The sequence below is a fragment of the Glycine soja genome, chromosome 3 (assembly GCF_004193775.1).
Source record: "Glycine soja cultivar W05 chromosome 3, ASM419377v2, whole genome shotgun sequence".
Taxonomy (NCBI): Eukaryota; Viridiplantae; Streptophyta; class Magnoliopsida; order Fabales; family Fabaceae; genus Glycine; species Glycine soja.
The window spans coordinates 37,203,913-37,224,584 of record NC_041004.1 but is presented as its reverse complement, the minus strand read 5'-3'; the positions used below and the strand labels follow the sequence as shown (position 1 = coordinate 37,224,584).

The following is a 20,672-nucleotide window of genomic DNA, read 5'->3' as shown; positions in this document are numbered from 1 at the left end:
ACTACTATTATTAAATTTTACTAGGTTTTTTTTTGTTAAAAGTCATCAAAAATTATTTTTTAAAGCATTAAATAAATCGTGACATAGCCGCCACAAATTACTTAATCTTGATCTAAATTATAATTATATTTTATTGACAAAAATTAATTTATATAAAAATATCACATACATATATCCATTTTTGTCATTTTTTTATTTTTAGCTACTTAAATAAATAATGTTAACAAATACTTATTATTCAATAAGTTAGGTTAAAAGTGACTCGATACAAGCTTTTCAATTACCAACTAATTTTTGTATGTAGTTTTCAACTAATTTTACAAAATATAACCTACAAATTATTTTAAATGAAAAAAAAATTGAAATTAAAAAAAAAAGTATTTTAAGAAAGGCTTTGTTTGGCACATAAAATAAGGCACGCTAGATTCATAATAAAATTTTCAAAATTAATATTATGTACTAGTATTCTTTCTGTAGTAGATGCAAATCTTGGCCAACAAAATCACTATAAATGCTATAGATACATGTAGTATGATCTTAATATAAGATTTTGTCATCAAACCAATGGAATTATTGATGTGGAAGCCCTATAGAAACCTCAGAGCCTAAGTTCATGGAAGAAATGACTCCATACATATATAAGATTGACTTGATGGTAAAGAATGAAAGAAAAGAAATAGGTAATGGCTTTGAATCCATCCGCTAACAAACTAACAACTAATATGTTAGGAGTGACAAAACAGTCTAGCAGCAACAATACACACAACAAGCAGGCACAAGTGAATCATTTCTCTTCAACATCGCAAAGTTGCTCATAACAAAGCTTGCTTCTCCGGCTTTCGTAGAAGCTTCTCGGGTGCTAGGGTTATACCACCATCTACAAGATCTTATACGGTCTCTCTCAATTGTCAAGGTTGTGCTGTTAGATGCAGGAGCAGAACCAGGAGCTGCGGAAATGTCTGAGGCGGCTCAAACGTGTCTTCTCCTATGCAGAAGATATGCTGGATGAATTTGAGTGCAAGAGACAACGAAAGCAAGTTGTCAAAGCTCATGGTACCACCAAAGACAAGGTAAGTCACTTCTTATCAACTTCTAATCCACTCGTTTTTCGTTACAAGATGGCTCAACAAATCAAAGATATCAGCAAGAGGCTAGACAAGGTTGCAGCAGATAGGCATAAGTTTGGTCTTCAACCAATCGATGTTGATAGACGTGTTGTGCATAAGAGAGACATGACACCAAATTGGTTTCTTTACTGTCATTTTTTTTAACTTTCTTCATACTATCTATTTAGTTGTGTTAATATTTAATTTTATGACTTAATTTTAAAACGATGTGATTTTCAAGAAATAACACAGAAATTAAAGAAAAGACAGCAGAGAAATCAGGTCAAACATGACATACTCCCTTGTGAGGGATTCAGATGTGATAGGAAGGAAATGCGATAAAGAAAAGATAGTAGATCTTTTGATGCAGCGCAATCCTAAGGATGATGATACAAGTCTCTCTGTAGTCCCCATTGAGGGGATTGGAGCCTAAATGATGTTTTTCTTTTGTAGTGATTAATGGACGAATTTATGCCCATATTTGTTCTCCTACCGTCTTGGCACAAACCGAAAACCAGCTTTCAAGTATATATACACTACATGACCTTTTTACACAACTATTTTACGGTTATTTAATATTTGATATTTGATAACTAATATTAGTTTATTAGAACAAATAAATATTTTTCTCCAAAACTCTTTTAAAAAGTTTTGTCATCTCTATCAATTAACTTAGTTTAAATTTCTTATGTGTCTGTGTTTTAATGAGTATTAAATTAATTTATAATTTTTTCTTTGCTTTATTGTTGAGGTGTACATTTTACGTTCACATGTTATAGAAAATGGTGTATCATTGTTAAAAAAATAGTGCTAATTATCAATTGGTCCACAATTCACTTTAATGTTACAGAAAGAGCATGTAAATATTATTAACTAGTTGTAAGAAACTATTGTTTTCATTAAACTATTTTAAATAGAATTTGAAAAATAGGATTTTTTTTTTAAATAACTTAGCATAACAATTGTGTAAATCTAGTTATTAAATTCTACATTGTATTAATAAATTAAAAAAATAAAAATTACTAAACCCAACCGAACCAAACTACAATTTGTACTTTAAAAAACTAAACAACTAAACAATTGTATAAACCAATTTTAAAACCGTTTTTCAAAACCAGTTTATGTTTCAAATGGGTTTCAAAATCAAAATCTGGTTTTAAAATTCATTTATGTTTTTAAATTAAATTTAAAACTGAATTGGTTTTAAAACTAATTTTCAACTATAAACTACTTTTTGAAACTGTTTCAAAAAAGCGTAAATCATTTTTCTAAAAAAATATGAATATAAATTTCAAATTCAATCCATTTAATTAAAAATAAGTTGGATTTTTAAAAATCTAATTCATGCCATGCTTAAGGAGGTGGTCTCACCTTAAGCCTTTATTTGGTAGAGAAATTGAGAGGAAGAGATATGAAAATTAGTTGGTTTGTTAGGTTAGGGTAGAAACATTCTTAAAAGTTGTGGGACCTATATGTATCATTTTTTTTTTACCTATTTTCACTTATTTCTCTATTTTTTTATCAACTCTTTTTGTTTCTTTTCAAGCAAACACTTTCATTTTTACTTTATTTTTTACTTATTTTCATCTGCTTTTTTCTTAGTTTCCTCTCTACCAAATAAGATAAAGTGTGGTCTCTCTTTTAAGTGCGACATAAGACAATATTAAAAAAACATGGAAAATCTCTAGTCTCTAAAAATCTCATAGTTTTGATGATAATAGCATATATTAAACTTTGAGAAATTGAATAAATTTGTTGAGTTATGCAAGAAAATATGTGTTCAAAATTTTTATAGGTGTATTTGTTCTTACTAATTTTTATAGGTATAATAATTTGTTCTTACCTTAAACACTTAAAAATCGTTTTAAAAAGCTAGTGTCTAACATGCTAAACAAGACTATCTAAAACATTCATAAAACACTAAGCACACAAAGTGTCATATGAAAAAAATGAGTCCAAAGTTTTTCATAAATTAAATATCCAACGTCCATTGTGTTGTTTTTTGTTCAACACTTTTATAAGAAAACTTACACTCATATCTTATATATTCACTCAAGTTTTTTTGGTCCAACAAGTGAAAATGTGCTTGAGCTCTTTATTCTATAGAACTTGAATGCTAAGGTTAATGACTAGTATATTCTTTCTCATATAAACCTCAGTATGATATTCCATGTGTTTTATGATCTAACATTTGAATTTTAGGCGATTAATGGAAAAAAGAAGGTTTTTTAAGTATAAGTACAACTTCTTATCAAAAGCAAGCTATACATTGAGGTTTAGTAATCAGAGAAGAATGAAGTGAAATTGAGGAAAAAAATCATAACACAGGTTTTGAGAGACTGCCAATACCTATTTAGGACAGAAACGACACTTAAACTATCTCTATCATGTGCAAAAGTAGACATATCAAAAGTTATGATGTATCAAGCTCCCATGCATTTAATGATGACCAATAACAAGAAAAATTCAATGGTTCTTCTCTTTCACTATAGACATATAATCTTCAAAGCCTATATAAAGACTCAAAGAAAATATTAGGGTACCAAGTGCGAACGATCATATTAAACAAAACATTCTAAACTTTGATAAAAGTCAATAGATGAAACACTTTGTTCAAACAACAAATAAGTTTATTCTTTGCTTTGGAAAGCTATTGTATAATGTGCTAAACTTTCATATTCTCACATTGAGAGTTGATTCATTGTAATATTTCAAATACTTATTTGTGAAAGTAAAAAACGACTTAATGTTAAATAATATTTGAATTTCTCTGATTGAGATTGTTGTTGGTTGTATTCAAATGTGACATAAAAAATATTTGTTGTAACTAAGTTGATTAGTAAAATCCTTTTAAGATTGAAGAAAAATTAAACATATCTTAGGTTTAACCAACCAATATAAATCTCTTATGTTCTATCCTTCACATCTTCCTTGGAGCAAACATTTAAAATCTCTTTTTAAATCTTTGTTTTGCAAAAAGTTTTTAAACTTTACACGCTATTCAACCTTCTTCAATGTGCTTCTTTTTATGAAAAATGTTAACAATACATTTTTTAGCACAATACTTCTTAAAATATATTCTTTTTGATCAATTAAAATTTATTGAAGATTATGAAATTTTAAAAAAGAATTATTAAATATGTCATGAGATTTATAATTTTTTTCCAATTAATTTCAACAGATATTATAATTTTCAAATGATAAATATTTATAGTAAAATTATTAAATTTTATAATGATTATTTAAAAAATTAAATTTGCATGATATTACATAAAATAGATTTACTTATTACTTTCTAGGTAGTTAATTAACGAATTAGATTATTCCTAAATCCTAACCTGTTTACCTACACAGCAAGGAGCAGGCTCTGCCTCCCTCCAGATTTGACCATACCTCTACCTAACACTCTGGATAGAACGAAACAGCTTAAAAGTGACTTGAAAAAAAAAAAAGGATCGTGGTCTTCGTCTCCTCTTAGTTTTATCCGTTACCGGAAAATACCAATATCCGGCAGTACACTTCCCAATTCGAATTTCGAGCGCAGGGAACAGAACAAAGCAATCATCATTCATCACCTTCCAACGCCAGCGAGCCAGAAGAAGAACGCATTAGGGTTTTTTGCGTGGCCGAGAGCGAAGGAGAGAAGATGGCAGTGGGGAAGGAAGACGTGGAGATCGTGAAGGCGCGCATCGACAAGAGGGATTACAGAAGAGTCGTGCTCCGCAATTCGCTCCAAGTGCTCCTCATTAGCGATCCCGATACCGATAAGGTCGAATATTCTTCCTCTTCGATCTCAGATTTCGATTCCGATTATCTTTTTTTTTTTTCATTTCAATTCGCTCACTTGCTGTTCTGTTTTCGTGGTTTTGATTTTGTTTGTTGCACTTGCAGTGTGCTGCTTCAATGGACGTTGGCGTCGGTTACTTCAGCGACCCTGCTGGCCTCGAAGGCCTCGCCCATTTCCTCGGTATTTTTTCACCTTTTCTGACTTTGACTCTGCTCTGTCGCGTATCGGTTTCGATTTGTGTGGGATTCTGGTCGTTGTGTTATGAGTCTGAAGAGGATTCGTTGTTTGAAGATTGATGTGCACTTGTAAATTGTAATCGTAAAGGTTTCAAAATTGTAATCATAAAGGTTTTAAAATTGTAAGTTACTGCGATTTCGGCTGCAACTTCAAGGTTTTTTTGGAGTTTCTGGGACCGCAACTGTGACCACATGGGCCACATTGTGACGAAACTGCGACCGCAATTTATTTAAAACCTTGTGACTTAACCGACATTGTATTACAGGAAAGGGAAAAAGGACAGAGGATTTGAGTTGGCTCATCTGTGAGAGTGTAAAACTTGTTATGAAATGCATATATATGAAGCATTGACACCTCTCTTGTAAGTGTCACCGGGTCTTTGGACATATTTCCGACACCAACACACCCAAACACTTGTTCGACACTTCTTATTAGGTGTTTGATTCAAAAATTATTTTTTGTTGGCTTGAATACTTATGCCGTCACCTTTACACAACTAATACACTTGAAAAAATATAGAAGGTTGGTTTAGAAAGATGAATATATCATCAATTTTAGATATTTTGTTATATATTACTAATATTTCATTTAATTAGAATCTCTCTGTTTGTGCGTGAATGTCGTGCTCCTGTGTCCTATATTTTAGACATTAGCCAAGTCGAGGTGTCCGGTGTTCGTGTGAGAGTCCGGGCTTCATATTAAGGAGATAGATTGTAGACACCAAAAAGAGGAGCTAGTTGTTGGGGCACTTGCTACTCGTGATGTTTGGGACTTTAGGTTGATACTTTGAGATATAGACCTTTATGTAGTGCTGTTAGGAACAAAGAAAAAAAGATAATAGATTCTAGCATCTGGACTTTATTATATATTTCAAGAACTATATTTTGATGGCTAATGGGTGGGATGTTGAAACTTTACTTATTTATATTTTCCTTTTTTGTGTTGAAATGAAATCCATTTAAAAAAATTTATTCTGGTTATTTTGTATTTTTGGTTGACAGAGCACATGCTGTTTTATGCGAGTGAAAAATACCCAGTTGAAGATAGCTACTCCAAGTATATTACTGAGGTATAATGTTCGGATGTCTGCTCCCTTTTAAGCTGTGAAAAAAGCAATGGAATTTTCTTACTACCCCTAATGGAAATTGTCAACAGATTTTTTTAACCTTTTTGTCCTATGTATTTCAGATCTTCAATTTTATTTATCCATCATTCTATGAAATAGTTAAAGGAAATATTTAATCCTTGTTGACATATATCCTAATCTTATTGGTACTTGTTGATAAAATGGTACTTGCTGTTGAAATTTTGTCAAAAGCATTTCTTGAAAATGGAGGAACGTCTCCTGAATTGCTTGAGGAGCCTCAGCATGATTGAGTATTTATAACATGATTTACCATCTCTAATTTCAGGAAAGTAGGAAAACTGAAAAATAAAACAAAAAATATTCAAATCAAATCCTAATTGTTAACGGCAAATATGCAACACCCCCTTACTAGGTGCAAATAATCAAAATTCAATTCTTCTATTATGATTGCTGAAATCAGAAAATCTTAAAGGGGAAGATGGTGAGACTGAGAGGACAAAAAATGCATATATTAACTGATTAAGAACAAAATTGTAATTAGAGAGAAAATTTGCTGATATCCAGAATGGACTGAAAGGAATTCTAGCACTAAAATAGTATAAGAGAAATGCTAGGAAGTAAGAACACTCTTTCTTATTATTGGAAATGAAAAAGTTTCATGGGTCTCACATCTTATTTAATGATTATCTCTCCTGATTTTGTAGTTTCAATAAATTTTAACCAATAAAATTTGTTAGAAAGAGTGTTAGAGAGTATGTTCCTAGCACTCTTCATAGTATACAATAAGAAACTTCATGTAAAAATAAAAAAACATATAAATTTAAATTCAGTAAAATACTTCAGTATTCCTTTTATTTTACTGAAATTCTATGTCCAGTTCCTACTTCAAAAACTTATTGATACCTTGCTTGAAAGTTGAATTCATGCTACTGCTATGTTAATGATTATTTGATAAGAAAATGATCTAAATGGTTATTTGATAAGAAAATAATCTAAACCTCTTAGAATTTATTGGATAAAATGATCTAACCCTCGTGGGATATTTCAAGGCTAAAAATTGATGATTAAAATTTATTGGATAAGTTAACTTGATATTTGAAATATTTGTACTCGATTATCTTGAGAGGTGAGTATAGCTTTAAGAAACAGAGGTGTGTTTCCTGAGTACATGTTATTTATAAGGCAGTCAGTAGTTATTCATTTTTCAATTTTTTAATTTGATAACTCTTTTTCATAAATAAAATTCTATAAACCACACAGGCAGAACCACAAATTTAAAACATTTCTAGGACAAAATGAACTGTATAGATATTTTATCTTTGTAAATAGATTTTGTCATGTCTTCACTGTTTTTATTCAATCACATTATTATGAATTTGGCATGTTTTTAAATTTAGAGGGTTTAGGACTCAAGACCTGGATTTTGATTCTTGCCGTGAAGGGGTAGGAATATGGTCTCTTGGGCTCTCAAGTTTTCCCATGGGCTTGTCTGGGAGAAGGGGAAAGGGAATGAAATGGAGGGAAAGCTCCATATGACTTTATGATCATTGCCATATGTTTTGAGCTTAAGTTATGTTATGCTTTTAGTTTCATGCATTTTCTCTGGCCTTCCACTCTGCAAGGTATTTTTAAGAATGTTAAGAATTTCTATTCTTTTTATATTGTATCAAATATCATTATCAAATGGAGTTTAGAAAGCTGAAATGATTCCATTGATTTATTATTTATTTATTTTTAAATATTCTTACATTTTTTTTTGCTAACAACTTTTGTTTGGTTTGATTGCTGTGGTCTGCTTTCCTGGCACAGCATGGAGGAAGCACCAATGCTTTTACATCTTCTGAACACACCAACTATTTTTTTGATGTTAACACAGATGGCTTTGAAGAGGCTCTGGACAGGTAGATCCTGCTTTTATGATTTCCTTTTTTATTCCCTAATAAAAATTCTGAGCTTGGGGTATGGTTCGTCTTCCAGATTCGCTCAGTTCTTCAATAAACCATTGATGTCTGCCGATGCCACTATGAGGGAAATTAAAGCTGTTGACTCTGGTTAGCCAGTCTTCTTCATTGTTTGATGTCTTTTGTTTTATTTCCTTTGTTTCTTATCTGTATACTTTTCCTCTGCTCTCTTTCTTACAGAAAACCAGAAGAATTTATTATCTGATGCATGGAGAATGAACCAGGTATGTGCTATTGCTTTTAAATAATTTTTAGGGGGTTAAATTGGTTGTTTGAAATGAGATTTCAGTATTGTTATGAAACAGATTTTCTAGTAGTATTAAACATGGAGTGAAGGCCCAATATAGTTTTAACATTCATTTATAATTATCAATAGCACACGGTAGTGGTTTGGAGTGGCCACAGGCTGCTATAAGTTTGAATATCCGTGTTTTGTTTTAGCAGTTGTAATGGCAGCAAAAATAGTGGTCATAGTGGAGCTAGAGTGAGGCTTTTTGGAAAACCCAGTTTGCTGTAGTTTCCAGTGCTTCTATGTTTTATCTTTTCTGTGACACCCACACTGTTTTACCAACACCCACCCATCGCTGGTGGTATTTCTGACAACAGCCACCCTTCATCAATCTCTCTAAACTCTGATTTCTGAACCCTCAACCTCTGTTTTTTTCTCTGTGCAACACCCAACCTCACTTTTTATTGAGTGTATTGTATTTGAAATATTAATGCCTTTCAAATTTGTTTGTTTTCTTGAGTTTTGTTGTTATTTAGTTGTATGTTTTGCTTAAAAACCTATGATTTTTTATTGTAAGTTATGAATACATTATGAATTTGAGTAATTCTTTTTCTTAATTGTAGAGATTTATGTATATATAAAAACATTTATGTATATAATTCTCCCAAAAAAAAATTGTATATATAAAAATTCAGAATAGCAGCCATCCTACTATGTGCAGTACTGTTATAGCGTTTTTTTGGGTTGGCTACATGCTACTATCCAAGATTGATGACTATGATATTCAAAGCATTTACTGTATCCATGTAGCTCTTCACAACTATGAGATGCTAAATTGGTCACTTGAGAATAAAATTTTGAATAAAAGTGCTCAAGTGTCTCACTCCACATAGCACCAGCCCTTATATTTATATATCAGAAATAGAGTACAAGAGAAGAAAAGAAGGTGGCAGGTTCCGACTTAGGGAAACCTGCCCTACACATAGCCTTTTCAGAATACATCAAAAAGTAACTTTTAGGAAATACAAATAAGACAAAACAAACAACTATTCTGACATGGTCTATGATACTGTAGATTTAGTTTCAAGGCTGTAAGTAGCTCATTTATTGCAATCTTGTGCTAAACATGGTTATCCAGTACATGTGTCATGTGTGTGAATACTGGATACACTTGTTCTGTCAATTGTGGTGCACTATTTAGACTGCTCAGGATGTGTGAGGAAGTCTATCATCAGTTATAATATTTTCCCCTTATATTATTACTTTAAGGATCTACTTGTTGAAATAGTTAGTCGTGTCCTTTTCTTCCATTTCCAGATGTGTTGTGTAGCTTTTACTAATGGTGCTGAGTTGTTGAGAGTGATGAAACATTGAAATTCATTGAAAGTCAGTTTGTTACTGATACTTGAGGCCAGGGTCTCATGAAAAATATTTGGACTGACGATTCATAGGACATGGAAATATGGAAGGATTATTGTTGCTTCTCCAGCTGAATCAGATTGATAGAAAAGCGGAGGAAAGGGCAGTAGGATTGGTTGTCTTGTCTCTTAAATCTCAACCTAGGATTGAGATCGACTAATCTTAATAACCTTCAACATGCATTTACTAAACCAAAGAATAGATTCATAATTTATTTCTTTTATTCAAAGAAGTTGGACTGATTTGTTTCCTTTGCAGTTCATCTGTTTTTCTTCCTTTCCTCTTTTGTTTATCCTCCTCATATACTTGTGGTTTCTCTCTTCCAATATGTATGTGGATCATTGGGTGCTTTACTGGGATTGCAAATTGTGTTTTTAAGCCTCTCTTGAAGAAATATTTATAATCTTTCTTGCCCCCCCCACCCCCATTACAATCTATACAGCTTCAGAAACATCTCAGTGATGAAGATCATCCGTATCATAAATTTAGTACAGGTCAGTGGTTGATTTTTTTATTTTATTTTTTTACAAACTCAAACAACTAAATTTTGAACTTTTGTACCATACTGCTTGTGTTTTTGTGTGATTTATTTAGTGAAAGAACTGATAGCGAGCTATGCTTGCTTGTGTCCAAAATCTTTTAAAATATTGTAATATTGATATTTTTTCCTAATTATTATTTTAATAATGAAAATAATTGGCTGTGTCATAGTTCATAAATATGATGATGAATGTCAAGAGCTAGATTCTGTTTTTCCAAGTTATCTTTTTGCCTTGTCCAAGAATGAAAACATGTGGAATTTTTTTCCGTCAAACCAAAAATATTAGGGAGTATTTTCAGACTGATGCTTTGTAATGCTTATCGTCATGTGCTTTCTTCCTTGTCCAAGTTCATTAGTTTCAAGAATCTGTTTTTCTTTGTAATTCTATCTGTTTAAATGCATTATTCTGTATTCAAATTCAAATAAAATTTGTCTACTGGGATAAACAATGGAGTATTTTGCTACAAACTTCTTTGATGGTACATGGGGACTGCCATGGCTATATTTTGGATGTGCAGACAGCAGTATATGATTTTAAATTTTCTTGGATCTGTCTTTTCTTTTATCACATTGATAGCTGCTGACTTTTTTTTTGGACAAAAACTGCTGACTTCTGAGCCAGCTGGGGGATATTTCCTTAAAATTTTTCTGGAGTTGATTTATAAAAAATTGAAGTTCCAAATATCAGTGTGTTTTTATTTTTTAAATAAGCATGCATTTCAAGTGTATGTGCATGAGTATTATGTCATTGATATGATTCTGCATATAACTTGCTTTGGTGATTAGTGCTTAAAACTATGCTTAACTTCATTATAATTTGTTCTGTAAGAAATATTTTTGTCCAAATGAAACTGGAATATTTGAATTAGTTATCATGGTTGCAATCTTCTTCTCATCACAATCATTACTGCATCTAAAATAGCTGTTTTGTTAGGGAACTGGGACACTTTGGAAGTTAGACCAAAAGCAAAAGGATTAGATACAAGGAGCGAGCTTCTCAAATTCTATGAAGAAAACTATTCTGCTAATCTAATGCATCTAGTTATATACACAAATGGTAACAAATGTCTTGTTTACAATATATAGGTTGTATTATTTATTTCTCTTTTTGAATGGCTACAATCCAATTATGTGTGCATGGATATTTTCAGAAAGCCTTGATAAAATTCAAAACCTTGTAGAAGAAAAGTTCCAGGATATTAGAAACATCAACAAAACTTGTTTCCGTGCTCGTGTTCAGCCGTGCAAATCAGAGCATTTGCAAGTACACATTTTTTATTTGTCTTAATGGTAAAATCTAACTAATTTCTTCACCGTTGATTCTAATCTATTTCTTATTTTGGCTTTCTGTTTTAGATTCTTGTCAGGACTGTCCCAATAAAGCAAGGTCATAAATTGAGAATTGTATGGCCAGTAACCCCTGAAATTCATCATTACACTGAAGGGCCATGCAGGTATCTTGGTCATCTAATTGGTCATGAAGGAGAAGGGTCTTTATATTACATCTTGAAAAAATTGGGTGGGTATACACTCCATCTGTTGTATATTTAATTATTAATTTTGTGGTTATTGTCTACCTCCTTTGAAATCTGATCCTTCTATTTTATATGAGGTCATGCTGGGGTTTTAAATAGCATGCTAGTGCGCCCCCTGCCCGCTACAAGGGCAGCCGTAGTGTTGTGGCCCTAGTGGACCAAATAGTAGGCTGAGTAATGGCCATAGCTGGCAATATAGTGGCACTATGTGTTGATTCCCAAAGATCCCTCTGAACAGAGACATAAGCTTTTTTGGAGGGCTACTTTTGTGATTTTAATTTCCAAAAATGAAAACTATAAATAGTAGTGAAAATGATACAGAAGTCTTGGATTAAGAAGATGATGATTGATGATTCGTATCTAGGAAACTTGTATTGGACCTTTGTTGGTGTTATGAATTGTCTCATTTTACCCCCTAGAAGAAAATTCCATTTGCAGGATGGGCTACGGCCTTGTATGCGGGCGAATCAGATTGGGGTTTGGACTTTTCTTTCTTTAAAGTTGTAATTGATCTTACTGATGTTGGTCATGGTTAGTCTTCTTTCTCCCTCTCTCCTCTATCTTTTTTCTCATTTGTTGTACATATTTCTCCTCTTTCACAAAGTTTTACCATGTTAACTTCTAAGCATGCACTATTCATGCTAAATTCAAGGTTTGTTATGCATTGTTTTGTTTATTGATTGATTTTGTAAACTCATTTTTGTACTTTTTGCTTTGATTTCTAGAGCACATACAAGATATCATTGGGTTGTTGTTCAAATACATTGAGCTTCTACAACAGTCTGGTGTTTGCAAATGGATTTTTGAAGAGGTATGGATCTAGTTTAACTTCAAATTAACTTTTAAGAGAAAGAATGAAAAATACTCAAACAACTTTAACTTCAATTTTAAAGGTCCTTTTTTTAAACTTTAGCTTAAAGGTAACTAGTAACTAATAAGTTAAAAAAAAAAAGCTAGGCCAAATGCACTCTTACCATTGTAATCTTCGTTGATGATAATGAATTTCATCTATGCTCTCGCCTTTTCTGTTTCCACAACTGGTTTAAACAGCTTCTAATGGAATTTTCTATGTTCATCAAGCTTTCAGCGGTTTGTGAGACCAAGTTTCATTATCAGGACAAAATTCGTCCTAGTGATTATGCTGTTAATATTGCATCAAATATGAAGGTACTCCATGTTTCTTTGCATAAATTAGTAAATAACTTTGAAGGGGAGCTTCTTGATGGAAACCATATTATTAATTGATCTTTGTTATTTTACAGTTTTATCCTGTAAAAGATTGGTTGACAGGATCATCCTTGCCTTCTAAATTTAGCCCAAATGTTATCCAAATGGTACTAGATCAGCTTTCTCCAAACAATGTTCGGTAGGTGTACTAAAATTAAAACTGTAAATTTATGTATAAGAAGCATGTGAAGGACTAACTCTCCTAAAAGCTTAGCTGTTATTTCACTCAACATAGAAAAAACTATTAAGGTGTTTGAGAATTTGTATCAGTGGGGCTGTTTGTTATAATTAAATTTAAGCTAACTCATTCTCGAGCAGAATCTTTTGGGAGTCTAAAAAATTTGAAGGGCTTATGGATAAGGTAGAGCCATGGTATGGAACTGCATATTCCCTTGAAAAAATCACTGGCTCTGCAATTCAGGTCTGTGCTTTTATGAACAGTTATGCTTGATATTTGAACTGGATGAAAGGATGGAACTTGATAGTCCTTAAATGCTTGTATTTTGCAGGGGTGGGTGCTTTCTGCTCCAGATGAAAATATGCATCTTCCAGCTCCTAACAAATTCATTCCAACTGACTTGTCACTTAAAATTGTGCAAGAAAAAGTATGATATATTTTTCAATTATATATATCTATGGTTTTCACCATGGTTCTCTTGATCATACGATTAATACTTTGAAACAGGTAAAGTTTCCAGTTTTGTTAAGCAGGTCTACTTATTCAGCCTTATGGTATAAGCCAGATACATTGTTTTCTACACCCAAGGCTTATGTAAAGATTGATTTCAATTGCCCATATTCTGGAAACTCTCCTGAGGCTGAAGTTTTGACGCATATTTTCACAGAGTTATTGATGGATTACTTGAATGAATATGGTAGGTTGCTAGCTTTCCGTGGACTTTACTATTAGAAAGTTATTTGTGCATTATTGTGTAAACTCATTTGCTAAATACAAGTTGAAGGAGTTGTTACTGATTTTCTTTTTTTCAGCTTATTATGCTCAGGTTGCTGGTTTATATTACAGCATAAATCAAACAGATGGTGGTTTCCAGGTACTCTTTCAATATATTTTAATTTGCAACATTCCTCCCCCATACCTTCGCATAGCGAAGAGCCTCTGGGCAATGGGGTACGAAGTTTTTTTATTGCAATTTCTGTATTAGATCATTAAACAAATGTTAGAAATATACTGATGAGTTTAGTTGTGTGGATGAAAATAGTAACAGAGGAACTCTTCCTCCCCCTGCCTGCCTTTGAATAAATGTGGTACTTCATTCTCATCATTAAAATGTCATTTTTTTTCTTTCCAGATGACTCTCCGTGGTTACAATCACAAGTTAAGGATTCTACTTGAAACTATAGTTGAAAAGATTGTGACATTTGAAGTGAAAACTGACAGGTTTTCAGTTATCAAGGTACTGTATCAGACTCTTCTCACATGGCATTTGTTTTCCCATTGTTATTTGGAGATTGAATTGATTTTTTATGTTGTCTACCATGGGGCAAGGGTGATTCTTTGTTGGATTCTTCTCTTTTGTACTCTGTCTTTTTCCAGCAAACATTGGCAATTACTCTCATCCTTTAAACTCTTTAAATCCATTGCCAATTTCATTTGTCTAAGGTGTGCCTCTCATGTTTCATGCTTGTGCCTCTTATTTTCATTGGATTGTTTTGTGCTGCAAGCTTCTAGCTTCTGCTGGTCCCCTTAGAATGATTTGCTTTAGGAAAGTTTTATGGCACTTTTAGTGAAAAAGGTTACCAAATTAGAAATAATTATTAAATAATTTGAAATCACTCAATATGTTTTCTAATGAAATGAAATAACCTTTTATAGTTGGGACTAGAGATATTTTAGTTTAAAAATTCGTCTATTCTACTGAAATATATATTAATAATGTTTTTTCTGAAAGAATGATTTTCTGGTTCTTAAGAAAATATGCTAACAAATGAGTATGCACTCATGTTCGGTATTGATTTATAATTTATCCATGCCAACATTATTAAAATAAAATTTGTCTTGATTTTTAATTTATTTAGGCTAATTTATTCATTTATCTTTTCATATGCCATCTTATCAGGAAATGGTAACCAAAGAATACCAGAATTTGAAGTACCAACAACCTTATCAGCAGGCTATGTACTATTGCTCTTTGATTTTACAAGATCAAACCTGGCCTTGGATAGAACAGCTAGACATACTTCCTGCTCTTCAAGTTGAAGATCTTGCTAAATTTGTACCAGCAATGCTCTCCAGGACCTTTTTAGAGTTTTATATAGCAGGTTCTTAGGCCTTTCTCTCTCTTTATGGTTGGCAAGTTACATTTATTTCAATTGGAGTGAAATTTTCTGTACAGGGAACATTGAAAGCCATGAAGCACAGTCAATTGTTAAGCACATAGAAGATGTTCTCTTTAATTTTTCAAAACCTCTGTGCAAGCCTTTATTCTCATCTCAACATTTGGAAAATCGGGTTGTTAAACTTGAAAGTGGCATGAATTACTTCTACCCTTCAGAATGTCTTAATCCTGAAGATGAGAATTCTGCTCTTGTGCACTATATACAGGTAAATTTGTTTGTTGATAATTTGTATTAAGATATGTGTGGCTCCCCAGACTGGTATGCATCAATCCATCAAAATATCATTTTGGACTGGAAAAGCTAATTGCTACATTATGCCTGTTTCTACATAATTTATTTTGGCTGTGAACAGAGTTCCAAATCAGTGCCAACCAACAAACTGAGTAACTTTGATGAATCCTAGGCTTTAAGCAGCTATGCTGTTTCTAAAACAGTATATTGCTTTAATTAGTTTCTTTAGTCTAGTCAGAAAAATGGACTCTTGAGGAGAACCATAACCTTTATATTAGTTGTTCATGTTAATTACTGGACATCAAAGTGTTACCATTGCACGCAATGCCACTATCCAGGATCATATATCCCTGGAATTTTGTCATTCTTGATTTTCCTTCTTTTTGATGTTTCTTTTTTAATATATAGGTATTTTTGGCAGTTCCAATTAAAATTTTAATTTTATAAAGACCTTGCTCTGGATGGAAGTTCTGTTAGATGAATTTTCATTTTTCATTATTTTGTAGGCCACAATAGTTCCAAGTTTTTCTGTCTATATATTTAGACTTGTATTTTTCTCCCACCTTTTGGCGTTGCCATTTGATTAGATTTTTTTCCTTCATATTTATGAAGCCACTGTTCCTTATACACCCCTCCTATTAAATCTGTAGGTTGGGCGAGATGACTTTAAGCTGAATGTTAAACTTCAGCTTTTTGCCCTTGTTGCAAAGCAACCAACCTTTCATCAGCTACGATCAGTTGAGCAGCTGGGGTACATTACTGTGCTCATGCAGAGGTATATGCTGATCTGTAGCATCATTTACGTATTCAGCTTGAAACACTTGAATTTGTTTTTAACTACAATTTTAAACTTGTGTAGGAATGATTGTGGCATACGTGGACTACAGTTTATTATCCAATCCACAGTAAAGGTATTACTATTTTCCTATTTGGAAGTTAGAACTAATCTAAAATAAATTTTAATTTATGACATAAGCTTAAGCCTTTACCTGCTTATCCAGTCTCCTGGTAACATTGAGCAAAGGGTCGAGGCATTTCTCCAAATGTTTGAGACCAAACTCCACGAGATGACAATTGATGAATTCAAGGTTTGATAGTTCTATTCATATTTTATTTTGTTTTCTGGAATTGTTTCCTAATAATGATTCAATAAAGAATGCTTCTTCCCCATATTTTTGGTAGATATGCCTGACTTACTCCTTGTGTTGTGTGAGTTTTGAGTTAAATTCTCACCAGAAGAAGTACAAACATAGATTCAATTTGAATAATAAAGGATATCTACATGTTCACTTGATGGGAATGTGCAAGTATGTACATATAGGACATTATGTACATCATCATTTATAAGCATTAAGCAAGGACCACGATATTTACACATCATTTGTAGCATGTTTGGGAATTACTAATGTCGGTAAATAATCACAAAGCTGCAAGAAAAAAAAAGAAGATAATTTTCCCAAAAAAAGCAAAACCAAATACATTTCACTATTTACTATCAATTATCAATGTACAGGGGATTTGTGAGCACTGCATGTGGCCAATCCATATGCAGGACAATGGTGTAAACCCAAACTGGTTAAAGAATCATTACTGTATAAGAGGAAGTCATCAAGTCAATGTGTTAAATTATGATATTCTTAGGAGCCATTTATTATTAGACTGAAGCTAAACCTGAATTTGTTGCAAATTTGAAGCTGAAACACAATATATATCAAATTTTCAGTGGAACAGAAACATTAACTCAACTGGAAGAAATTTATGCTTGCTGGATATATTGCTATTTTTTTATGATCAATGTTCCATGAATATTGATGAGATGAATTTAGGGGAGTTAGAATCAAAATATTTGATTCAGTCATCAATTTCATATATATCAACTTGGCTATAGGATATAGCTGGGATTGGACTTATATTGTTACTTGAAAACCAATCTTGAGCCTTTACAGTTTATGCTTAACAAATCATTATAATCTGTGTTGGTAATTGTGTTCGAAATACTTTATTCATGCGACTTCTGAACTGCTTGTATGCAGAGTAATGTAAATGCTTTGATAGATGTGAAGCTAGAGAAACACAAAAATTTGAGGGAAGAGTCATCATTTTTCTGGCGAGAGATTAATGATGGTACTTTGAGGTTTGATAGGACAGACTATGAGGTATATATTTCTTTCTGTTCATTACATGGGAGAAATTAGGACTTAAAGTTGGATAAGTTTGACTTGAAAATTGAAATTAGTGCTGAGACACAGAATACACGAACTAATGATGGGTTAGGTACTACATTTAAATTGCATTAGTGATTCTATTTATGGCTTTGGAACAGGTTGAAGCATTAAGGCAGCTCACTCTTCAAGAATTGATAGATTTCTTCAATGAATATGTCAAAGTTGGTGCACCTCGAAAGAAAACTTTAAGTGTACGAGTACATGGGAACCGTCATTCATCTGAATACAAAACGGAAGCCTCAGAACCACACTTGGCTAAAATAGACAATATCTTTACTTTTAGAAGATCACAGGCTCTTTATGGTTCATTTAAAGGACTTTCTGGGCAGATGAAATTATAGCTAGTGCATCCTCCAGGTTTATAAACTTCCACACGTTACAGAAATAATTTAAATGAAATATCACCTGTAATATTGGGCACTCTCATAATAGCTTGGACAAAATGTTCCCTTTTCAGTTCATGGACGTGCTAAGTGCTATTCATCTGGATTTGAAATGAGTGATAACTTACATGAGCAGAATTATATGAATCTCATTTCTGGTATGAGTGGCTTATCAAATCATTTTGTAATATTATATAATCGTTATACGGTTATAAACACTTTTATTTGCTCTATATGCACCGACTTACTGTGATTTACAAGTTAAAAATCAGTTTAGACAATTATGAGGGCCATGTAATAAAGAATGCCAAACATTTCTGTAAGATTTTGTATTTATATTTTTTTTTACATGCTTTTCTGAGCAACTGTGGCATATTAAATATTTATGGCCATTTCATAAATATTTTGAGCTCAAGATAGGCAATCTTGTCCTTTTCTAGATTGATTGATTTAAATTCCATTCGAGATTGCTGTGCTTTCATTTTGCTTACCTTTCGTAGCGGACCATTTCTGTTACCTCACAAATTATGTTCGAAATTTCAATACTCAATTGTACATCAGATTGAAATCTGCTCCAGAAAAAACTATTATATTATTTCATCTGTATTACTGGGCCTACTTTAAGGTGGGTTTATGAAAGTTTTTTGCTTCCATTAAAATTATTTTTGATCTGACATACACTAATAGAATTTAATAACTAATTGAGTCATGATCAATTCTTCAAGATGACATTTACATAATTATAAGAATTAAAGCATAAAAAAATCACATGATAGTTGTTCGGAAGTGTTTCCAAATATGGTGGATGCGTTATGGAGAGGATTATGGGGCGAGGCAACGACCTTTGGTGAGAAGCGAAATCTGCATACATCTACATAGACACTCCAATGCCAAAGTCAGTGAGTATAAAAGATGCATAAAGTGAGCTTAGATTCATATTCATAGACATGAAATGCCTTGTGTAGTAGCAGCTGGAAGGTGAAGCAGTTAGGTAGATTTTGTGGACCATGATCAACATGGCAAGTCCAGAATGGGTTCAGAATAATGTCATAAAAGACGTAAGTAATGACAAAAAATGTCCGACAGCATAATATGCAATGAAAACCTTTACCGAAAAAATAATATGGAATGCCAGCTATAAAATGTTATATATGATATGGAGTTTTTTTAAGCTCATTTTTCTACATTTTCTTTACTAAAAATAGGCTTCTTATTTTTTTAAGAGATTATGTTGAAAGTGTTTGACCTAGTTTCTTCTTGAAAGAAGAAAAAGTAAAAAAAGCTAAGCCAAACGCTACCGAGAGCTTTCGGCTTTTCCAAAAGCTAAAAATATTGCCATCAAAACACTGGTAGCTAAACAGAATAGAGCTTATGCCAATAGAGAAGCTCCTAGAAGCCCTTCTAGAGTGTATTCAAACAGGCCAATGTGTGTTTCATTTAGCTTGTTTTGAAGAAATGATTATTTATTTTTGTTAGCTGGACAAGTCGGTTTTTTGAAAATTAAGGGGTAAGTGATCACTTTCACTAGTGAAAGTGTAAGACGGTGAAAATTTAATCCGTGAAAAAAAATAATCTTGATTTACACTATGTTCAATAAAATTAATTGAAAAGTTGGAAAACTAACTTAAAGCTGAAAAGTTAATTAAAAATTAAAAATTGACTTATTAAATTATTAGGGTTTAACCCTAGCAGTTGAAGTAGTTGAAAAATGTAAAATAAAAAAAAAATTATGATTTATTTTAAAAAATAAACAAAAAATTTGATAAATATATTAAGGATAAAAATGAAAAAAGAAAATATAAAAAAATAACATTTTAAAAAACGTTAAAAACTATTGAGAAACTACTAAAAAAACTTGTTTATCTAACATTTACATGAATTTTTTCAATTACTAAAAAAAACTAAAAATTAACTAAAATATCTTACCAAAGATAATCTTAAGTCCTTGAATGTATAAAAATTTATAATAATATGTCTCGTCATTAAATTTTGGTATATTATTTTGACATTAAATTATAAAGTTTAAAAATTAAATTATATGACATGAAATAATTATTGTACTTTTTATATATTTAGAGGATTAAATTAAAATTTTCATTCTTTTAATATTAAATTGTCATGAAAGTCACCATTTATCCGAAAATTAGGTGACTACTACAATTTGTCTTCTCATGGCTCTCCAATGGAAACGTCTTTGACGCCAGCAATCATGGGTCAGCGCACACTCCAGATTGTGGCTGATGTTTTGCAGGTCAGTCACTTGGAAGTGAGACAATGCATGGGTTATAACTCAAAGATCGAGAGATTTAAAATAAATTTAAAAATGAGATATTTTATTTACTTTTC

General features: G+C 32.0%; 1 protein-coding gene across 2 annotated transcripts; it reads left to right on the top strand.

Annotated features, from left to right (window-relative positions):
• Nucleotides 1-4,471: 4,471 nt before the first annotated feature.
• On the top strand, nt 4,472-18,691 carry LOC114406717 (insulin-degrading enzyme-like 1, peroxisomal). Of its 2 annotated transcripts, XM_028369498.1 has the most exons (27): nt 4,472-4,875; nt 4,998-5,073; nt 6,132-6,199; nt 8,027-8,118; nt 8,195-8,268; nt 8,359-8,402; nt 10,269-10,320; nt 11,302-11,424; nt 11,519-11,631; nt 11,724-11,886; nt 12,341-12,433; nt 12,628-12,713; nt 12,983-13,069; nt 13,165-13,268; nt 13,448-13,550; nt 13,639-13,734; nt 13,815-14,004; nt 14,120-14,181; nt 14,440-14,544; nt 15,208-15,409; nt 15,484-15,692; nt 16,369-16,493; nt 16,578-16,629; nt 16,720-16,806; nt 17,752-17,874; nt 18,042-18,300; nt 18,401-18,691. In XM_028369498.1, the coding sequence occupies exons 1-26, from the start codon at nt 4,753-4,755 to the stop codon at nt 18,282-18,284; spliced, it is 2,895 nt and encodes a 964-aa protein (XP_028225299.1). In that variant the 5' UTR covers nt 4,472-4,752; the 3' UTR covers nt 18,285-18,300; nt 18,401-18,691. The 2 variants fall into 2 exon arrangements, with proteins under 2 accessions (XP_028225299.1, XP_028225298.1); XM_028369497.1 differs by having other exon boundaries at nt 18,042-18,691.
• The last annotated feature ends 1,981 nt before the right edge of the window (nt 18,692-20,672 follow it).

Bases quoted from the DNA above. Each gene is read 5' to 3' on its own strand.
- LOC114406717 (XM_028369498.1), top strand. From the start codon at position 4,753: ATGGCAGTGGGGAAGGAAGACGTGGAGATCGTGAAGGCGCGCATCGAC. The intron at 10,321-11,301 runs GTCAGTGGTTGA...CTGTTTTGTTAG, and splicing joins GTATCATAAATTTAGTACAG to GGAACTGGGACACTTTGGAA. The intron at 14,182-14,439 runs GTACTCTTTCAA...TTTTCTTTCCAG, and splicing joins AAACAGATGGTGGTTTCCAG to ATGACTCTCCGTGGTTACAA.